Source organism: Toxotes jaculatrix, chromosome 6 (genome assembly GCF_017976425.1).
Source record: "Toxotes jaculatrix isolate fToxJac2 chromosome 6, fToxJac2.pri, whole genome shotgun sequence".
NCBI classification, from domain to species: domain Eukaryota; kingdom Metazoa; phylum Chordata; class Actinopteri; family Toxotidae; genus Toxotes; species Toxotes jaculatrix.
Genome location: NC_054399.1, coordinates 20,083,763 through 20,107,135, shown reverse-complemented (window position 1 = coordinate 20,107,135; position 23,373 = coordinate 20,083,763). Strand labels below are relative to the sequence as shown.

General features: G+C 40.1%; 1 protein-coding gene across 1 annotated transcript in view; it reads right to left on the bottom strand.

The window, feature by feature from the left end:
• The window catches only part of LOC121183380 (contactin-associated protein-like 4), an 88,536-nt gene that overhangs the window by 11,130 nt on the left and 54,033 nt on the right, over positions 1-23,373 (bottom strand). Inside the window, exons 11-19 of the mRNA XM_041040427.1 lie at positions 19,977-20,083; positions 16,226-16,345; positions 15,861-16,058; positions 13,874-14,036; positions 12,201-12,328; positions 11,119-11,289; positions 8,353-8,571; positions 4,272-4,511; positions 762-986 (exon numbers count right to left, since the gene is read on the bottom strand). Coding sequence (XP_040896361.1) covers positions 762-986; positions 4,272-4,511; positions 8,353-8,571; positions 11,119-11,289; positions 12,201-12,328; positions 13,874-14,036; positions 15,861-16,058; positions 16,226-16,345; positions 19,977-20,083 — 1,571 coding nt within the window. The remainder of the gene's footprint in view (positions 1-761; positions 987-4,271; positions 4,512-8,352; positions 8,572-11,118; positions 11,290-12,200; positions 12,329-13,873; positions 14,037-15,860; positions 16,059-16,225; positions 16,346-19,976; positions 20,084-23,373) is intronic.

Sequence of the window (23,373 nt, the reverse complement as noted above, 5' to 3'; positions counted from 1 at the left end):
CAGGCACAGAGTCAGATACTGAGATACACGTTTCTCTCTGTGCAGCAGCTTAGGCTTCTGTTACTGCAGCAGCAAAAAAAGAGAGAAACATGAGAAAAGCCTTTTTGGAGCCTCTGAGTGAAACCTCTCTCTGGGATTTAATTAGATACTTCAGCAAGAGTGCAGATACCTGACGATGACTTGATCAGCTATCCAAAACCTGCTAACTCTGAGCTTTCTCTTAGTCAAGCTTAAAAAAGTTACTTCTAACAGCAGAATGTGGAGGATATTATCCACAACAGTGACTTAAAAACTACATTTCTCGTAATAGCTTATAGGATGCGTCTAAATAAGTTTTTGCCATCATGACAACAGATTTTGTTCAGAATTACAAAAGAAATCTTCCACACCTAAACCCTATTTCACACTCATTAAAAACAACATATAATTCAGCTGTATTTACACATGCTGGATAACAGCAAATCCTATTATGAAATTCAGGAGTGCTAAAATTGCTCCCTGCTTACTGGAGCTATGTAAAGCTCTACAGTGAAGAGAGTGATGCAAATTTGAGAACAATAAATAATCACAACGGCAAGAACACTGCTGAAAATGTTGAAAAGAAGAAAGAATTACCATTTAATAGTATCTGGATGTTTTCTTTGAACCAGACACTGTGCATCACAATTGGAGAAGGAGTTGGCGGAGGATGACTGATTCCAGAGTGTCATCCCAAAAAAAAAAAAAAAAAAAAAAAAAAAAAGGTGTTTTTGTGTTCTCACCATGTTTGTTGATGAGCAGGGCCAGGTATTCCCTGTAGAAAGAGCTGACATAGAGCAGCAGAGCAGGACTCTGGAGGGTCCTGAAGCTCAGCGAGATGTTTTCTCCTCTCAGCGTCATGTCAGAGTAGATGGACGAAGGCCAGGCACTGCTGTTCCTGCTCAGTTCATAAGGCTCCTTGAGGGAGTAGGTGATGGACATTGTGGACTTAAAGCTGGCTGATACCTCTGAAAGTTAAAAGGTTAGAGGGAGGTGTCAGTGGTGGACGTCCCAATTATGTTTTGACGGCAAATGTAATCACTGCATGAATTTTATTCACTGCCAATGTATTTTCTGGTAAAGAAGGTGTATGCAAGTCATAATGCAGTGGATAGTGGGAGTACAAAGTGCAAGTCTGTGATGTCGGAGGCTGGGGTTTGCATCTTTAGTCCTGTGTGGTTAGGTTTAGGTACACTGGCGCTGCCCTAACACACACACACACACAACCATAAAAATGTTTTCAAAACTAACCAAATATCCAACGATTGGATATACAAATTAACAAATTAAAATGTTGTCACTGATCCTTTTTCAATCAGTATGACTACTTTGTGAAAACTGGGTGATGTCATATTTCTCTCACTTACAATTTGTTGTACATACAGTTTTTGTTTAATATTTAATTCAGGCTTGTCTGCTGTCTCATGTCCTTTTCCATTGAGTCCTCAGCAGAGATAATTCCCTTATCTGTCTGGTATGTTAAATGTCCTGGAAATATGATTGAGAATGTATTTCCAACTCAAGTAATCATCAGCAAAAACCAAAGGCTAGGAAATTACACTATATTAGTAACACCTCTACATCTGCCTACTCACGCAATTACCCAGTCAGCCAGTCGTGTGGCATCATGCAGATATAGGTCAGGAGCTTCAGTTAATGTTTAAATCAAACATCAGCATGGGGAAAAAAAAGTGATCTCAGTGACTCTGACTGTTGCTTGATTGTTGGTTCCAAACCAGCAACTTTTTACATTTCAGAAACTGCTGATCTCCTGGGATTGTCATGCAGTCGTTAAAGTTTACTCAGAATAGTACAAAAAACATCCAGTGGTCAGCTCTGCAGACGGAAACGCCTTGTTGATGTGAGAGGTCGGAGGAGAATGGCCAGAACTGGACTGGACAGAAATACACTCTTTACAGCTGTGATCAGAATTTGGTATCAACAGCATGAATCCATGGACCCAACCTGCCTTGTGTCAACAGTCAGTCATGGTTTGAATGCCACAGCCTTTCTGGGTATTGTTGTTGATCATGTGCATCACTTTATGGCCACAGTTTACTTTAATGGCTACTTCTAGCAATGATAACGCACCATGTCACAAACTAAATGTTGTCTCAAACCAGTTTAGAGAACTTCACTATGAACTATGAGTTCAGTGAACTTCAGTGGCCTGCCCAGTCACCAGATCTGAATCCATAAGAACACCTTTGGGACGTGATAGAACAGGATATTGGCAGCATCTCAGCAGCAGCAGTTGGCAAATCTACAGAAATGCTGTGATCATATCAACATGGACCAGAATCTCAAAGTAAAATTTCCAACATCCTGTGGAATCCATGCCATGAAGAAAAGAGACTGTTTTGAGAGTAAAAGGAGGAACTAACCCAGTACTGGAGTCCTTCATAGTTCTCAGTGAGTGTACATTCAACAAACTACCATGATGCTTTCACTTTCCTTCTTTACCATGTCAAAAATATGTTTTTGTTGAATAATTTCTTATGTTACTTTGTGGGTTATTTGGCAATTTATTCGTCTTATAATTTAAATTTTGGGAGTTTAATCACATAGCATAACCTACCGTCTTTGACAGTATGTTGACTTTTAACACTGCCAAACATGAATTACATGGTGGACACAATGGCATGGTGATCTAGAAGAGTCCTTTAAGATAATCTTGATGCTTGACCTTCAGGACAGACTGAGCTCATTGCTACCCACTCAATGAGTGTCGAGAGGCAGAGCTGTGCAGACAGCGAATGAGACAGACAGTCAGCATCAGTCTAATGTCTGCTGACTGAAGGGTCCTCTTCAGACAGCTGTCTGATCTGTGCTCTTTCCTCCCCATTATGGCACCATGGCATGATAGGTCACGATAATTTTGTTTTGTAAAGCTTTAACAAAATGTTCTGTCAGTTTACATATGAATACAAACGTCTTGTTGTAGTTTTTTTTTTTCCAACTGTTTGTCTTAAAGATTTGGGATAAACCTAAAACCATTTTATAATAGAAGTAGCTCTGTCCTGCAGCTAAAGATGCTAATTTTACAACAAAATAAATATATCCCACATTTTTTCTTATCATACTTAAAACAGTAGAACTAACTAGCTATACGCTGCAGCACAAGAGTACGTTCATTCTTTATTTCCATCTTGTACATGGATCACCAACATGTTGGCTTTTCACCTTGTTTCAGCACAGTTTAAGTGCGTATTTAAGACCCTTTCACAGGATTATTGTTTCAAAAGTAATCTGAAAACCTTAAAAAGTCAACTGGAGGCAGCACTTTCAGCTTAATAAGCAAGCTACAGGAGCTAAACAGGATACAGTCCGGTAGTGACAGCTGTCAAGGAACAGTAACCAAGGCGAGACAGGGCTCAGTGAACGGTTACTTACTTACTTCTCATTGATAACATAAGCAAGGTGGGATGGTTTAACCAGATAAAATCTTATTATATTTCAAAACATTAAAGAAATGACTAAATGTCTGTAACAAAGGCATGTTTCAGTGCCAGGACCTTCACATACAGTACCATTACAGTGGGTGTGATGTAGGTATGTTATTCCTCTGTGAGTCTGACTAAAGCGTCACTGCCTGTGCCGGCCATATCAAGCTGGCAAACAAATCTCCTCTTCTTTATTTGGAGAGCCTGTGGACAGGATGCACAGACTGGGCTGGCATATATAATATTACTTCAATATTACACAGAGCTTAAAATGATCAAATTTAAAACAGTGTTATAGACTAAATAAGGTTTAAAAACCTCCACTACTTGTCAGTACTCCTCTGTTTCATACTTCACTCCGTGAATGATATTTTTATAGCGTGTGTCTCACTCTGCCTTCTTCAGACAGAAACCTGTAATGAACTTCATGCTGAATTGGCCTATCATCTCTTATGCACAATAAAATTAAATTGTCAAGGCAATTGTCAGGATGAAAAATGAAATCAGCCTATTTGAAGTCGGAGGGGAGATGTCTCATTATTTTTAGGATGGTATCAGACCATGTGTCCCTCAGGCTTTTTTTTTCTTTGTCAGATCTGAAATACTGTTATCTTTAGCTATGATTAAAGTTCATGTTAACTAGGTTTTCATGAATAGCATATTGATTTAATTACATTTGTTCTATCTTTTAAACATGCAGTGTAGTAAAACTGCTCTTCACTGGCATTAAAATATCATTGATTGCTATCTAAGACTCAGAACATCAATGAATTTACTGACATGAAGTCCTCAGTGTGTCAGTGTCTGTACCTTTATGACAGAAGGCTCCAGTGTAGGCTGACTGACCACAGTCACAAGAGAAACCGTTGGCTTTCTCCACACAGCGACCCTGGTTCTGGCAGAGGGAGCCGTAGCTACTGCAGTGGCCCGGGCAGCCGGGCCGGACCCCGGGGGTGATCTTTGCCCTCTCCTCCAGGTCCAGAGTGATGCCGTTAAGCTGCAGAGAGCGGATACAGCCCAGAAAGCCTTTCTGTCTGGATGCAGTACCTCCTGTCAACAATAAAACAAATACCACACACAATGAAACTGATCCTTTTTTTTTCTTTATGTCACATTTAGTGTTGCCAGGTTTGACTGACACCAAGCTGAAACAATTTTCTCATTAGCCTCTAATATGTACATTGGTCCATTTCCACTCTACCAGATTTTGTCTTTGAGCTGTGCCTTACCTTTCCAGCGCTCTGTTCTTTACCTGCCTGTTTTGATCCTGATTGTGCTTTTGACCTTACCTGTTTTGGGGATTTTACCTCAGCATGGTCATTTGTGCTTTGTTTGCCTGCTTGGATTTTTGTATCCTTGAGTAAAGACTCTTTACTTTTACATCTTCCTCCTGAGTCCTGCTCTTGGGTCCCTTTTCTGCGGCCTGTGACAGATGTAACCTTTTACAAGGCTTTTCTCAGAGAGCTGACTGAATATCAATTTGAAAAGGAAAAAAGAAGTTTCAGTTAAATTGCAATAAGCTTAAATGTTTAATGAAAAGAAATCAAAATAGGTTGTGTCAAGCCTCTTATTTCAATCTAAATGATAAATCTATTTATACTAACGGGTGAAGAGAAAGAGTCAAGGCACTTTGCTTTGTTGGGGGGAGTGTATTGCCCAAATACCACAAAAAGTTGCCCGCATCAAATGGGGCCACTACTGTAGCCAAACTACTTATAAATGTGAGTGGAGAGATGTGTAACTGTATCTCAATCTGACTCTGCAGTAAATTATGATTGACAGTCACATGTTGCCAGTGCAGCACAACACAGCCATGTCAGCTCTGCAGGGAACTGAGACCATCACGCTGCCTATATCACTGTGCTGGCTCTTGAGTGGCTAACTGCGAGGCTGATTAACCACCTGGTGTCTGATATTCATCCAGGCAAGAGGGAGCACCTCTTCCTCCTTTCACCTGACATTTAACTATCTAATACAGCAACCTCACACTGCTCACAGAGTTTAGACTTGGCTAAATTGCATTTCTCCTGGAGTTCCAAGCTGGCAACATCTTATTTTATATCCACACATGACAGTTGTTATTGTTCCCACAGATTGGAATTGGCAGGGTATTACTCTTGGAGTTTGAGTCTGGAAAAGCTTCAATTGTTCAGCTGTAGCAGCTTTTCATTACTTTTCATTTCATTTCACTAAATCACTGAACTCTATGAGACACTAGTCTCCTTTGGCATCAAGAGTTATAAAAGAAAGAACAACATACTGGGGGCACACAGAGTGGAAAATTTAATTAAACATTCTTTAAATGATCGAAAGATTGACGCCACTGAGTAAAACACAGGCACAGAAACATCTATTTGATGCTGATCTAACCAGAAAAATCCTTGAGACAGAGCTCCTGACCCAGATAGAAAAATAAAGGACAGGAACTGCAAAAGTAAACCCTTCATGACAGTGAGAATTTCAGCCACTTAAACAGCTTTAGATTCTGATTTCATGGTGCTAGAACAAAAAAGGTCTGTCATTACATCTGAAGCAAGGCTAAATACTTGTGTTTTACTAACATGCAGTATCTGACGAGCTATTTTCTAATGTGACACTACTAAATACAAACAAAACAAAATCACACGTATCTGTTTACATTAGGCAACACAGAAACTATAACAACACTATGACTCTTTAATGAATATTATTTTAAGCGCAGCTCGTACAAAGATGTGTGTCACAGTGTGTATGCAAAATTAATTCCTTCCCACGGCAATAAATGAAGTTGAACCAGAATAACTATGTGTCATCTAAATTCACCCAAGGCAATATTACGGTTTATTAACAATTTTCTGGAGCACATGGCTCCTCATTCTCTGAAACAAGAGTGTAGAGACATCCAAATGCATATTGCTTTACTTTAAATCAAGACTTTGTCAAACACAAACAGCCTCTCCCGCAGCAGTCTACTTCAAAATCCCATCACATTTCCATCCAAACATATAAATCCTCCCCCATCGCTGGTAAACACCATCCAGGACAGCCCTGCCTAAACAGTACAAGGAGAACGACTCATGGTCAGTTCTTTCTAGCTGTTCAGGGAGGATTATTGGCTTAACACAGGCAGCCAATCAATGCCCAACTCCATCTCTCTCTGCATCTCTCCAATCTCATCTTTATTTGTTGGCCGATTTTTTTCCTTCAAAAATGTGTGTTTACAAATGAGCGGATGTCCATAATATTTGCCGAAAGATAAAGCCTCATAATACAAGATGGATTTTCATCCCCCTCAAACACAGTTTGACAGATAAGAGCGAGCGGTTAAACAGAATTATTAAAGTCTGTGAAAGAGATGAAGTGAAGATAAGAGTCTGAACTGATGAAGTTCAGAGGAATAAAGAACAGTGTGACTGCTGAAAAGGGTATAAAAGGCCTTAGTTCCTTAAAATCAGCAAAGTCTGTCCTTTTTAGTGTCAAATAGTCAAACAGCTCGAGTGTGACATTTACAGTGTATTTCAAAAGGTTAAACTTGTCACAGTTCAAGTTCAAAATGTGCATATTAACCAGGAAAAACGTTGCTTCTTTCCATTTAGTCAAGTAAATCTTTTTTTGTTCAAATGATAAGGCTGGGGATATTCAGTATCATTTCTTATTGTCAACCTTGGTTCCTTGGGAAAAAAACAGAACAAAACAAAACCAACCAATTATCCTTTTCCTCTTTGTCATAGAGCTCCGTTGTTATCCTAAAAGTTTTCAGCGAGCCACACTGCTGCACTGGGTGACATGTTCTTCCACTGCAAAGCCACTGTACTTTTTTTTTTTGAGTGAATTCCATACAGACCACCCCTTTCTCATTAATACTCACTAAAGCATCAAATGTTTATTGGGTGGCATGTGAAAATAGTCCCCAACAAAGGCACTATTTACTCCACTATAAGTAACTGCTAAATACCACGCTGGCCGGCTGTTCTAGGAAATTATTTAGATTTTTTTAAATAAAACTTTAGATTTGATTTTAACAATTCACATTTTCAGTAGCAAAAAGTACAGAGAGATGGACAAACACATTGGTGTTTTGCATCTATTCATGGTCTTTGTTGACAATAAGAGGATAATAAAAGCAGCCGTTTTATCCTTTAACTTTGAAGGTGCCAAAGTTGATATGTGAGGGTAAAATGCTTGCATGGCCTTAACTGCTTGCCAGAGTTACAGCTAAACATTGTCAGATTTGGTCCAAATAGTCAGCCCAGCCAATACCAGCAGCACTTGTTAACACTATTCACTACTTTCTAAGCACCTCAGGCCATTGGGTTATAAAGGACCCAAAAGATGAGGTGTACTGTCATGAGACATATGCTACCCACACATGGTGGTGGAACTCCAGCAGTTGCCCATTTGAGATTCGCGTGGTGCAGTAGCAAAACTTTCATCTAATAAGAACTGCATGGCAAAGTAGCAGCACTTACTGTGTCCAAGGAAAAAGTCTGCTGAGGTTTAATTTCTGTGAGCGGCTGCCTACTTCAGGATGAGTTGGTGAGACAATGAGACTGTAATCTCCTGGCTCCCTCCACTTGTAAAATATCTTTTTCTCAGCAGGTCTTTGTGTGTGTGCCTGTGGACACATTTACATGCTTGTTTGTAAGTGTGTGCCTAGAATCTGAGATAAGGGCAGATAAGACATGGCAGCAATTATTAGTGGTAGTCAGTTGGTAATGAGGTTAATGTTCAAACAACCTAATACTCTAAACAGCATGCCCAATCTTAATACTTACTATAACCTTAAACTTACCCTGACTTCTTTCCTTAACACTACTAAGCCAATAAATGGCTCTTACGTTTGAATTTTCCTCAACTGTCTAACATTTTGAAGGCACATACATACACACAAAGTCACACCCTTGTTCCCCACCTATGAATAACTGGCTGTTGAGCTGCAGATGAATGTGTCCGTCTGCAGGAGCCTCCTGCGTGGCAGCAGGGAACTCGTCGACACGAAGCGACGCCTCCTTCACATTCCGCTCGGCTCGCACGCTGTGCCACCGGTTGTCGTTCAGCGGGATGTTCGTCTCCACCCGCACCTGCAGCGGCCCGTTTCCCACGTCGAAGGAGAAGATGACCTCGGAGGAGGCTAGAAAGGAGGGTAAGAGGCAGAGGATTAGAATTAGATAGTGAGGAAACACAAACAAGGTGGTTGAGCACAGGTTGTGTGTTTGGGAGACTGGGTGACTGTCACACCAGCAGAGTGAGTTTGGCTTGTCCTTGTTGAGTTCTAACAGGCTGATTAGCAAACCTTCCCTGACACTTTGAGATAATTATGTCCTCTGAGTGAGACACTGTAAATCCCTTATGTCACTTCCAAAGGCACTAAACAGCCTCATCTTTACACTGAGACAAACTGACTTTAACGAATGTTCCTGCAGAAACATGAAGAACATTTTTTTAATGTTCCACGTGAAATGTGTGAAATCCATCCAGCCAGTGAAGAACAGTCTCAGTCAGCAGAAGTATGAAGACTTGGCCCTATCAGTTATTTCTGCACAGATATCTGCGTGGGTAGTATGCAAAATTTTGTTTTCTAATGATGAATATATGGTTCTTTTTTTTCCAGTCTCATCATTCATAGGAAAAGCATTTTTCCTCAGTTTGGCATCAGACTGTGCCACATTTTAGTAAACCCATCAGTCAGCCGTGTTCCTCCATCATCATATGTTGGCAGAAGACTGAGGGGACTCTCTCCCACCCATCCATCTGTTGGCAGGATGGACAGACAGCTGGACACAAATCTGAGATGATTCAGAGGCCAGCCCAGGGCAGGAAAGAAAGACTGCAGCTTTCTGTTTGATTGTGTGTGTGTGTGTGTGTGTGTGTGTGTGTGTATACTACGCACACATACACAGCACACTTTGGTGATGCCCTGACTTTTCCTCTAGCCCCACCAGCAGGTTGACATTTGTGGCTGTGCTATGGGTTAAGTCTCATGTCTCAAAAACTATTGGATGGATTGCCATTAAATTTGATACAGACATCTACATAATGTCCCCTTCTGGGTGAACTGCACCATGATCCCTTAACTTTTTCTCTAGCACCATCTTTAGGTAAAAATTTTATTTTGTTTGTGACCAAATTGCTGCAAAACTAGTCAGCCTCAGCTGCACTGAGTTTTGCAGCTGTGTTTTGTGCTAAATAGCAAACATTAGCATGCCATCATGTTAAACTGATGAACATCATAAACATTTTGAGCTTGTTAGCATGCTGACGCTATCATTTAGCTCAAAGCCCTACCATGCCGAGGTACAGCCTCAGAGAGCTAATAATGCAGCTGCAGACTCTTACCTGTAGTTTTACCTCTGTTTTTGTAAAACTACAGTGAATTTGAATGTTTTGGTACTTTCTCCACAACATTCAGCTCTTTCAGCAGCAAGCAGTTTAAAGACATGAGAATGTACTGTATGTCACAAATGCAATTCAAAGCCTGTTCTTGTTAAGATGTGTGCTGTAAGTATGTGCTGCCCCAGTGGGACTGAAACTCCAAACCCAATGTAGGCTAGCATGTTGTAGTCATTAATCTTCACAGCATTTATACAGCTGTTAGGTTAAAAACTTAACCTGTAATAAAGAGAGGTGAGCTGAAGGCCACATAAAGTCCGTTCATCCATCACAACACTGCGAGCATGGCTACGCTTCACAATGGACAAAGTTAGCAGAGTGGCGACATCTGTGCGTGAACAAAACATCATCCCTCACAGCTGATGCTGACAGTGGAGGGAAAAGCTGCACCGCTGTGGGACTGTGGAGCCCTTTGATAGAAAAACCCAGAGGCATAACTTCATTTAGAAGCTGCTCTCTGGCCTGGCTCCATTCATGTTAACAGCAGTAATAATGACAGAGTCACCTCAACACCAGCTGTCATAATAACAGCAGTAATAGTGCTGCAGCGTGATAAGAGACAGGCGCCGCCATAACTGGGGTTTCCCCAAGGAGGTGGGGTGCCATTTGTTGTTCTGTCTGCGTGTGTGTGTCTGTGTATGTGTGAGAGAGACAGAAACAAAGAGAAAGAGAGATATTAGAAAGAGATTACGCCTCAGTTCCCACAGATCACCTGTCGAAGACTGTGGCCAGTAACATCTTTTCTTTGGTCTTCATGCTGCAGACTTCTTCTTCTACTTGCACCAAACAAACTATAAAAGTATCACTTTCTGTGCAGCACAGATTAAAGCACTCCCCACTACCAAAGAAGTCCTCCACATAGATCAACAAAGCACATTGTTTTTAACTGCCTTAAAAAGTGACACAAGAATTTTCTGATCTAAGAGCAACATTGCTTAATAATGTCTTCCAAAAACATTCCTGATGTGATATGGCTATAGTTAAGGGCTGGTTAGTTTTAGGCACAGAAACAGTTTGGTTATTGTTAGAGAAAGATCATGGTTTTGGTTAAAATTTAAACATGGTTATGGTTAAAGAGTGAGCATGGTTGTGGTGAAAAGAAACCAGCGTTGACTGTTGTTAGTAAATGGGAAGCAAACAGCAATCTGTGATAGTCCAGTGTTTGTGTGACCCTACATGTACTTAAACTCATACTTAAACATTCCCCCTTCATCAGATGAATGTGACAACAAACGTCTAGATTCTCTCACTAACAGGTATTTGAAAGTATTACTACATTCTCACTTACAGCTGAGCTCGATGCGGATGAAGTCCTTGATACCCAGATTTTCCAGGAAGACCCCAGAGGAAGATGTGGTTTTAAACAGAAAAGAGATGTCTGCATTCAGCTCCCCGTGGAAGGTGGGGAAGTGAAGGTAAGACGTCTCCTTGTCAAAAAATGCGGCGTTCCAGAAGTTCTCTGCAAGACAAAAAAAAAAAAGGTCCTTATTTTTTTGTTTTCTAATTTAAAGGAATGGAATTTTTTTTCTTTCAAAAGAGGGGCTATCACTTTGGAACAAAGCTTATTAAAATAAAGCTCATTATGATGACTGTATAATGAAAACTGTGTAGTAAACAAATGAACCAATTGTTCAGCTAATTAGCTAAGAACAAAGGCATAACTCCAGCTACGCTATCTCATTTATGCTGATTTATCTTGCAAGGCATTTATTTATATATTTATTTCTACATGTTAAGCTGAAGACTGCAATTAGAGGCAGTTAAAAGAAGGTTAAATATATCAATTAGATTAGTTTATTGTGTCTTTTCATCAGAAATTGCATAATGGCAATCATATTTTAGATATTAGTTTGCTAATTAGCAAGTATGTTTGGCTACAGCCCATTTTTCCTTTTCTTTGTTTTGGGCCTATTTCTGCCTACTTTTTCAAAACTCTATTAACCTCTCATGTAATGGTTAATGTCTTACATTTAGGACTTGTACCATTAAGTATATAAGGATAAATTACTTGAATTATTTATCTACATTAAAATATTGGATTTTTTTTCACACTTTTTTTTAAAAATAAAATTGCACTTAAATTTTAACTCTTTAATTTTTCCATTTCCTGGTTTCTACAATTCTTGGGTGTATGTGAGAGTACTAGTTTCACATATTAGTTTGTAAGCTTTGTCAGTCCAAAACCTCTCCAAAACGGCTAAAATTTGCTTTCAAATATTTCAAGAAACACTTTTTTAGTTGCAGAGGACAGATTGTATACATGTATTAAAAAATAATTCCCTATGTATAATCAACACATCTAAAGAGAAGGTAATATAAGTGGAGTGTGTCAACACTGATGCCAGCTTTGTGTGACTGAAAAGGACTTACTGTCTCCATGACAACGGAGCGGTCCCACCCTGTAGGCAGCCTCCGACCCGGGTCGCTGGATGTCACCCAGCACCAGAGACCTGACCGGAAGAGACTCCTTGTGGGTGAGCAGGCCTGAATCATTAGCCCTGTAAGTTGAGGAGGAGAGGGAGAAAAAGTAGGAGGAAGACGGAGGTCAAGGAGACGAGAAAAACAAGAGGAAGAAGCAAGGAGAAGGAAGAGGAGAAGGAAAAAGACAAGAAGTAGTGGGAGTTGAAGGAACAGGAGAAAGACGAGGGAAAGAGGGAGGAGGAGGAGAAAAACAAGAACCACAAGGAGGTGTAGAAGATGAAGAAGAAACACAGGCTAAGTGATTCATCTACACGTACACCATGCACACACTCTGTGGTGTTTCACGTTCCAACAGTCTGCTTTGTTGCTGCAAATTTCTGTCAAAAAATAAATCCAGGACTGTAGGCGCATACAGCGCCCATGAATCTGATGTGTTATTAACAGCAGGAGAAAGTCTATAAAAATAGAGTCGGAGTCGCACAGATTTAGGAAGGGAGATAATGGAAAGAAAGACCTTTGGCTATGCAGACAGTAGCAAGATTGGTTACAATATGGGAAAATGGATCTAGTTGCAGAATTGGTCACAGGATTGGGGAAGGAGGCCTAAATACAGAATTTCTTCCAGCATGGATAAAAGGATTTAAATACAGGAGAGGATAATACATGAAGAGGAATGTACAAATATTGGGATTTGTCCTGGTTGTCTCGTGGCTCCTTTCAGTCCAGTAAGGCTGGATGTGATAGTAAATACCGAGTTGTATTTAATGACTAATTAGAGCAGTAACAGATTTCATTAAACCGTTTCATTGAGGGGTCTCAGAAGCAACAGCTGTAGATTTTTGGAGTATTTTTACATCTGTCCTTATAAGAAACATTAAAATATTTAATTTTTAAAGCTGGTCCAACCAAATAATTGCTTTTATCGACATTAAATTTGAGTTATGGTGACATTTTTACAGCTGACTGAGACTGATGAGAATGTCATTATTCATCGTGGCATTAATTTTGCAGGTACTTGGTCATAAACCAAAGTACTGGATAGAATGAAATTTTGACCTGATAGTAGTGCTAGATAAAAAGATTACAACTGATGCTGAGGGAGACAAACAAAGTCTGTACCAAATTTTGTGGCACCTCATCCAACAGTTGTTTGTGATATTTCTATCAAAATATGAAAACTTCACAGTAGCACTACAGGAAAAGTCAAGGGATCACCAAAGTCAGTAGGGTTCAGCCTCTGAAAACTATGAATGTCTGCACCAAATTTCATGGCAATCCATCAAATAGTTTCAGTCTGTACCAAAGAGGTGAACCAACTGACATTACCATCCCTAGAGTCGCGCAGCTAGAATGAAAAAAGAAATGAAAAATGTATTCTATCTGTATTTCCTCCTATAACACACCACTGTAAATCAGTTATTTTCCTCCTTTGGTGCAAAGGTGCACTCCAAGCTGGATAGAGTGGATAGAGGAAAGAACTCGTGGCTCATGTCATGGTGTTCTTTGACTCCATCCTAACCTTCATTTTTTATATAGGGACACCTAATGCTTCCAAAAGATTTCATAACTCCTCCTTAAAAACAGTGTTTATTAAGGATATAAAGTAAAGTACAGCACTGTACCACTGGTCGTAGTCAGCATCACAGTTGCAGTAGTGATTTGAATCCAGACAGCTGTCCTGCAAACCGCAGGCACACTGACGGCTGCCCGGCTGAGCTCCGCCCCAGTATGTCTGGACCTCACCTGGATCTGGACCTCCCACCCACCAGCTGAATGGAGCACCCTCTGAAACACAAACACACACACACACACACGCAAATACACACATCAATCTGTTTCTACTCCAGAGACCAGTTATACTGCAAAACAAAGATGGATTTCATATGAAGTTTTCAACAGAGGTGGTAAACTACAGCCTGACAGGATAATTGACAGCTGAATGGGAAATGTCTCTAACCGAGAATTGTCACTCATCTGTGTTTTCACTTAGAGAATGTTTTACAGTCTTGTGCACAGCACAGATGCAGGCAGAAAATCTGCATGAAGGCAACACAAACAAGAACTGAGGAAGCCTTTCAAAGGAGAGAGACCAGTTGTCTTTCTAGCTTTTGGAAAAAAAAAAAAAAAAAAAACACAAACAAACATGGAGGAGAATGACCATGACACAGAACACGGTAGTTCCAAACAGGAGAAGGCCTCCAACCAGCCAAGACCAAACCAGGTGCTCATAACAAAAAGAAGGGCTACTTCTGTCACATGGACATGGTTTGAGTATGAAAAGTCTGACACAGACCACGAAACCGTACTTTGCAAATTATGCTGCAGCCCGGTCACGACTAACTTCTTTTACCATCTATGCAAGTCAAACAGCACAAAGAGAACCTACGGGTGAGAGCCACAAAAGCTGTCGAATGCTCAAAACAAACCTGAGACTCAGGCGTTGCAAGAGGCTTTTGCCTGCGGCACACCATATGGCAAATATGGATGGAGATAACGGCTGCTGTTGCAAATTATATCTGCAGACACAGCCCCAATCTACACGGGTGGGAAACGAGGGTTTCATGAGTTGGTGCTGACACTTGACCTGAGGTGCACAATGCCAAGCTGAAATGTGATGTAAGAAGAAGTAGGTTTTTCCCTGTGGTCATTTTATATAAAGCATTTATTCATTGAATTTATGGAAAATGTGCTGTATTGTGATACGTATCATTATCTGGATATGAAATGACCTATACTGAGAAATTAGATTTTGGTCATATTGCACAGCCCACCCACTTTTCCTTATCCCTGCTATCTGTCCATAACAGCCACCTCTGTAGGATTACAACAGAAACCAACACAGCTCTGTCACTGCCCTTCTGTAAATTTTTCCAGCCTAGTCGCCCAGCCTTGACCATGTATCACTGCTGTTTCCCTGATAAAATTGAACAGATAATGAGCAACTACTCTCTCAAGGCTCCTCTCCCTCACAAGCATGCTAATGAGTAGGCTTTGTTAATGTATACAGTGGTGGTTCATGGGTCAAAACAAGATACGTGACTTTCTTCAGTGCGCTTTGAAACTCAAGTATCCTTTTTTTTCCGTTAAGGAGAAGGACAGGTTAACAGATGTTTAAGTTTAGATTCTTCTTACAAGAAAAGGAGCATCACTTAAAAGTGTTGTTTGTAAGTGTCTACTTTGAACCTCGTCCATTGTAAACACACTTTGCTGTGCATTTAAGTCACTTTTTTTAAAGAAGCAATCACAAAAACAACCTAGAAGCAAAAGCAGCAGATGATTTACTTGAGAAATCAAGTGCAGATAAAGCTTTAACTGCTGCAGGGGAATGAGAAGGAGGAAATGCACAACTGAAAATTGATGTTTTAGTTAGTTACTAAATTAACTAAATTATCAGTTCACACCAGTCCTCTCTGGTGCCAGATATAGATCTCTCAGACACAGAAGAACCTTCTGTCCGATGTCCTTTTATTTTTAACTTCACTCTCTCCTCCACCTTCAACACACACACACACTCAAGTGTGCTTAACAACAAGAATAAAACCTGAATATCTCACTTTCCTCCAAAATCATCTCTGTAACTCAGATCAAAGCTTTTTCTCCAGGCCTTACCTGGTGTGTTGAGGAGGCGGGACTTCTTGCAGTGGTAGGACAGCTCCTGCTCGCAGTGCTCTGACTGGCTGATGATGGCTGCTAATTGCTCCTCCTCCGAAGAGTAGTCAAAGTGGGCTGAATGTCGGTTTCTTTCAGGAGACGAATGAACTCTGGTCAGCTCTGTGTTGTTGTGCTGGATCACCATCCATGTCCTGTCTTCTGGTGGAAAGATGAAGAAAATCGAGAGACGGGAAATAAATTAAATGAATTCTAAGTATGCAAATCTGGAGCTGAGTGAAAATAGGAAGTTGGGAGAAGGGACTCGAAGGGGATATACTGGGTTGAACTGTGATATGTATTGGTGCTGTATGTTTGTGTGTTACCTGTCATGTTACAGTAGATGAGCTGGGGTTTGATTGGTCCACTGCCGTCAACATCTATGTAATAATGTCCTGATGTGTTGCCTTTGTGTTTGTACGCCTCGCATGACTGCTCGTATGTTGCTGGGGACGAAAACACAATGAAACACTATCAACAATAATAAAATCTAACTATCATACAGTGTAAAGAATCAACAGCGAGGCAGTAGGCAGCTGTGGCTCACTGCATGGAAGGCAGGTTATCAAACTGTTTTTGTGTACCACTTCAATATCAAAACAAATGCTTTATTCGAAGTGTAGGAAAATGTCACATAAACAACAAAAAAGGCTGTGAACCAAACAATAAAACACAAATGACATCAATCAATTAAAACAGTTACATAACAATGAAACTGACAACTATGGAACTAAAATAGTTGAAAATTATGTAAAACCCTTTGATTATATAATATTTGCTCACACAGATTCACACACACTTCCCACAATCAAATGTGCTCCTCTTCTCATGTCTTGTCTGGAGAAAGTCCTCCCAAGACATTACCTTGATACAGCTCACAAAAGGTTTTGACCCAGATATAACAATGAAACACAGAGGTGAGCACTCTGTGTGTGTGTTTGTGTGTGTGTGTGTGTGTGTGGGAACCTGAGTTGGCCCTGATCCAGCCCGGAGCTGATCACTCCACCACTGTGTAGAAAGATTCAATCAATGCTTGGCAGTGTAATCAAAGCCACAATCTCTTTAATTTCTAATCTCACTCACCTAAAATACTGTAGGCAGTCTCTAACTTGAAATCCATTTATGTGGAAAGAACAGTCTGCCTCAGGACTCGCTCTCCTTTTCTGACATGCTTTCTGCCTCCATCTCCTCTCCTGTTTACCTCCCTCTTTCTCCTATCCTCGCTCTCCTGGGCTTTTCCTCTGTATGACTTCTTCCAGTCCTCATTTCTGTTTTTGTTTCATCTCTCTGCCTCTTTACCTTTCTCAACTGTTCATGTCTGTCAGGGAGGGAAGGGAGGCAGGTGAATGATTTTACGGTTTGTTCTAAGCCTGATAAGAAGTCTTTCATTCCAGTTCAAATGTTCTGACCTATATAACAAAATTTTGAACCGATTAGAACAAAAGCCATTTCATACATTACTGTGTAGTTGCTTTCAACTCTAAATAAAGTTCTGAGAGAGAACCGTTTGAGCCCACAGTCTATCATAAAAACAGCTCTCTCGTAAAAACATTCAATAAGGAACCCCAGGGGTCTTTCCCCCAAATTTAAGAACCCCCCTTCAAAATTAAATTAAAAAATACATAACAAGTTCCTAGCAACTGGAGGGGAAGGTTACGAGTTGTACCTTGGTAGTCTGTGTTTGTCATCCCAGGGTGGAAGCTGTTTTAGCTCAAGTTGGCATTTAGGCTGCCTAAAATACAGCAGAGCTGTTAGCATGGACAGACACTTCAGCTGGAATTATTAATAAAGGTGGCTCAGTTTTAGCCTATCTTAGATGCCTTTTTGTTGTACAGTTTCAGTGTGTCTGCACGTTCCACTACTACCACACCTGTAGCAAGAGATTGAAGTTGCAGTGAAGTTGAAGCTGGAACCAGAGAATGTTTTGCATCTTTGAAAATTTTAACTTCAACAATAAATCAGTTCTGAAAAATGTTGCACATGTTTTTTTATCTATTTGCATTTAAATAATTACTAAATTAACAAATTAATTTGCCTGTAATGCGCATGTGTGTCATTAGTGTTATTTACTCTGCTGATCTTTAAGTGTTTGAAGTATAAAGAACCATTAAAAATGTCTGAAGAGTTCCGAAAACTTCAGGGGCACTTTATAAGGAAATGGTTCTGTACGGCACCCATGTTTTTCTTTTTCTGTGAATTGCTTCTTTTTACCATTCTACTAATGGACTACCTGGAAACCCTAGACTTCTAAACTCAAAATGCCAAGCAAGTAGAGGGAGGTTCACTCCAGTTTCTCTGACGCTGTGGCTGATGGGGGCTGTTTGAAGTGAGAAGTGGGAGAAAATTGTAGCTTTCATCTGCAGCCGGATGGCATCTCTTTGTTCTTTACTCAGCTTTCTCTCAGTGGAGAGGGTGACACTTCATTTCTGCATTATGTTTTGCCAAACAGGCTATTTCTGTTGAAAGGCGACATATCAAATTTGGTGTAAACTTACCCACAAGTGTCCACGGGCCAGCAGGTAATGTATAACTTTGAGTAAATGGCCATCATGTTTTTTTAAGCTCAGTTTGTACTAAAGCATCTTTAACTTAATTTACACTTGAAGTACCTGATGGTGCTATGACGAGAATGTGTAACTTAAGTATTAAGTTGCTTTTATCATAGTTTTGTGTGTCTTGTGTGCTAGTTAAAGCTTAAGAGAAAAATAGTATCATATAAAACAGAGCGTTAGAAGCACAATAGTCATTTTCTCATAAAATCAGACAGTGGTTCTGAAAAACAAATTATTTTCCTTTGAGTTTTTTTGAGAAGTGCAAGAGCTCATTTCCATGTTTTTGTTTTGCATTGTTTATGCTTCCAAAATATCAGAAATCACTTATCCTAGTTACATTTGCTTCACAGATATTGCTCCATTTTTTAGAAGTGGTTCTTTCATCTGTGGCACAGTTTGAGTGGCGGGTGTTTGATTTCAGCATTAACCTCACATTGCACACACATATAAACTCACAAATGAACCAATGAGAACAGAGATAAGGGCCATCTGCAGGTGTCAACCAAAAATAATACCTTTTTAACACTTTCAAATTAAATGGAAATCTAATTTTCTCAGCATAATAAAGTACCGGCAATCTGTTTAGTCTATTCCTGGTTGAACATGGCAAATTAAAAGTTCTGAAACAATGGAACAGGGGAAAAAAAGGACACAAGGAAATTAACCGTTAGGCGACATGGGGTCTCGCTGTTATTAAAGCAGATGAAATGAAAACATGTCTGGAATATTAACCACATTCTCTTTTCACTGAAGGCTTCAGTAACAGGTTGTAACGTGTTTGTTTCTCCAACATTTCCTTTTCTCCTGAAAACAGAGCATTGAACACAGAAACAATATGGAGAAAGGTGATGACTCCCCTTGTGTTTACACTATTGAATTTTCAATTAACACTTACAAAAACACCTCCCGCTAAAATGTGTTTTAGATGTTATTTGTTAAAATAGGAGTGAGACATGAAATAACACAAGCTGGATTTTTACTCTGCTCTGTGAACACAAACTCTATTATATTATTATATTATTATACCCACTATTACTATTAATTTAAATAATAATTCAAAGTACCAGTAAAGAAGAGTGTAGTGGGTTTAAAGCCACTCCATGTAGAATTTAGTGCAATGCAACTCAAACTTTAAACTACACTTAGGAAGAATATTAGAAAATCTATTCACAGTAAACTGTAAAGAAAAAAATGTTACACAAAAATCAGACAGTAAAACAGAAATAGTCTCTCTCTCTCTCTCTCTCTCTCTCTCTCTCTAAAGTTGGAGGAGATCAAAAACAGAGCTATAGAAGACAAAGTCAATTAATGCAGCTTTAAGAAAATCATCAAATGTGAAGTAACTTTCAATGGTCTATATTCACACATAACACTTTAATTTGACTGAAACCTGTCTTTAAGTGCAATAATGACAGAAAATAAGATAACTTAAAGTACAGATCACTTCAAAACATTGGCAGCTTCTATATTTGCCAGTGTATTTAAGGCTTTTTTTTTTTTAAATGCTCTGTGGTTATTTACTTACAGCTGTGGCAGGTGGCTCCTCTGTAGCCGCTGTTGGAGCAGTTACAGTGGAAGGTGCTCCATGACTGAGTGCATCTCCCTCCATGTTCACAGTGACTTGGGGAACACCTGGGAGACAGACAAGACAGAGGCAGCTTGTTGTCTCAAAAGTTTCTCAAGGATGTCGGTATGAAAAGGAAAAGGAACGGGCCTTCAGCACACCTGACTGTTCTGATGAGCAGGTGTGTGGGAGGGACCTGAATAAAAGCAGTCTTGAAGCAACAAAAGAAAAGTTTCAGTCCCTAAAGAAAATTTCAAAAGTATTTATTTTCGTATCAAGTGAAACAAAGGGACATGTTCTGAAAAGTAGCTGGTTTGAGAAATCCCTTTGTTTGTATTCTTAACTAACATTGCATCATTCAGGGACAAAACTAAAAGAAGTCTCATTTTATTATTTATTATTTTCATGTTTTTGGGTCATAGAAGAAACACCTTATCAAGACATAGAACCATATTTCTTTTCTTCTGTTTTATATTTTCCTTTCTTTTCTTTAACATGCACCGACAACAGCACCGCCATCCATCCAGCTAGTGCCGTGGATGATGTTTCCCACAGTATGAGGCTTTATTTGTGGTGCTATTAGAGGTGAGGGGAGGTTACTTGCCGCTGGGAACCAATAACATTTAAGAGTCAGCTGCAAAACAATTTAATTTATTGTATATTTGGCTGGGACCAAGTGCAATCAAATCAACTGTAGCTGGGTACTAATAAGCTAATTTGTATTTGCAGTAGTTTGGGAAGGATGTACAACACACCAACATCTAACATCCAAATAAGGGGATTTTTTTTTCCTGTATCCATAACGCTGCACATAAATGCACATTTCCATCCATTTTTCAATCAGTCATTTTAGGTTGTATTTATAAAAGTATAACAAATGTGTTTGGGTGAGCCACCGAATAAATTCACCGTACTACAGGGACACAGTCCACACACTAATACTGTACATCTGTCCATCTAATTACTATAGGCCAATTTGTAATCTTCTAGATCAGCAAACACTAGTATTGGCTGTAAACAGGAAATAAACTTGGAGCCATTTAGAATATTAATGTGTAAAAGAGTGAATGTTGCATAGATACTGCATTATGCATTGGTTGACTATCAGATGTGAAAATTATTATTTAATATTTTTCCAAAACAATTTCAGATAGGTGCTGTCAACACACACACACACACACACAGTACATGCTTGTGATGTAATAAATAAATACAATATAATACATAATTATGATTACAATATAATAAATAATACTGAAACTCACAATGGTCCGCAGAAAGGTAGGCACACAAAATAATAATCAAGCAATGCTAGGCAGCCAAAAAGATGAAAGAAAAGGGGGAGTTCTGGAGGACTGAGGAATTAGGAAGCATCGATGGTGCATATGGCGATATGTGTGAAAACCCTGTCTTTTTATTTCTTCTGGTGTATCTTTCCAAATGTAGATCTAAATACAACATTCATTCATTCATCTTCTATACTGCTTGATCCGTCAGGGTCGCGGGGGAGCTGGAGCTTATCCCAGCTGACTATGGGCGAGAGGCGGGGTACACCCTGGAGTCAGTCGGTTGCCAGTCAATAGCAGGGCTGACACACAAAGACAGACAGCCACTCACGCACACACTCACATTGCCCTAGGGGCAATGTAGAGTAGCCAATTAACCTAATGTACATGTCTTTGGGATTGTGGGAAGAAACCAGAGTACCTGGAGAAAACCCACACAGGCACAGGGAGAACATGCAAACTCAGACTGGGGTTTGAACCTGAAAACCTCTTGCTGTGAGGCGACAGTGCTAACCACTGCATCACCGTGCCACCCTTAAATACAACATTAGCTGCTTTATAATTTTAATGTGATCATGTTGAGACTTGTCCTGCACTGGGACCTTCTTCACCTGTATCCCCTCAGATCTATCCTGAAGATAGGAAAGAGCTAGTAAAAATGATTTACCCCCAACATTCACTTTTATTTGAAGTTGATTAATTGTTTATATTACAAAACTAAACTAAACCTGGTTGCCCCTGTATATTAGTAGCAGGCCAAGCACATGACCAAGCCACAATTTACCATCAGACTATTTCTTCCACTAGGCTCTAGAATGAATGGCCAGAGAACATTTCTTGCTTATTCACTACTTTATCTTCATTGTAAGAGCAGACAAGAAGAGCAAGTAGACAAATGTCTGTGCATGAACCCATTTTGCTGGGTTTTTCAAAATCCACTTTGTCCGTACTCCCACTGTAGTGTGCAAAAGTTGGGAAAGCTCAACTTTTCTTGGCAAGAACCATCTGCAGCCACAGTAGGCAACTCTTTCCAGCAGTGTTGGAGGAGTTTCCTGTCATTGTCTCAACATCCAGTTTGCTGCCGGCAGCCTGCTGCCACATGCAGCCTCAACTAGGAACACAGAGAACGAAAATTAAAAAAAGACTCAGAAACACAAGACTCGGTCAAACATTGAACGACGGAACTGTAGCCTGTATCACTAAATCAACTTTAAATCTTTCCAGGGCTAAAAGTTTCCAGTTTTCAAAACACTTTGTCCTCTATAAATCTCCGGAGGGCTCCTAGCTTGACTAACAATTTGCAATGCAACATGACAGTGTACTGCACCGCAGCTCAGATCACAGGACTCCAGGATTAACTGAGAAAAGAGACTTTGTAGCTTATCTAAAACTTTCTAGTGCTGTATGACAGTGTCCTGTAACGTGGCTTAGATCAGAGGGCTCGCATCCAATCTCCCCAGTTTCTATTACTGCCTCTGGCTGAACCAACACAGCACAGCACCTCCCACGATCTGCACACTATTACTGGACAGGTAGACCAGGATGTCCTACAAAGACTTCAAATAACTGCAGTGTGCTGAACAGCATGAGAGGGAGGGAGGGAGAGAGAGAGAGAGAGAGAGAGAGAGAGAAAGAGAGAGGGGGGAAAGGTAGGTATTTTTGTCCTTTCAGTCTGCTCTTCTGCTCCTGCTCCTAGATAAGCTGCCACATCTCTCTCTCTCTCTCTCTCTCTCTCTCTCTCTCTCTCTCTCACACACACACACACACACACACACACACACACACACACACACACACACGCACACACACACAGGGAAGAGTTCAGGAATTACACAGGTATGTGAACGGTAAGCGGTAAGGTGTGTGTGTGTGTGTGTGCGTGTGTGTGTGCATGTGCATGTGTGAGCAGCAGACATGTTGTGAAGTCAGTGGCTGACAGACAGATACTCAGACACTGAGGAGTGTCAGAGACAACAAGAGGAGTGGACCTCTTGGTGACCCGTGGGCTTGCTTGTGTGTGCGTATGTGTGTGTGCATGTGTGTGTGTATGTGTGTGTGTATGTGTGTGTGTG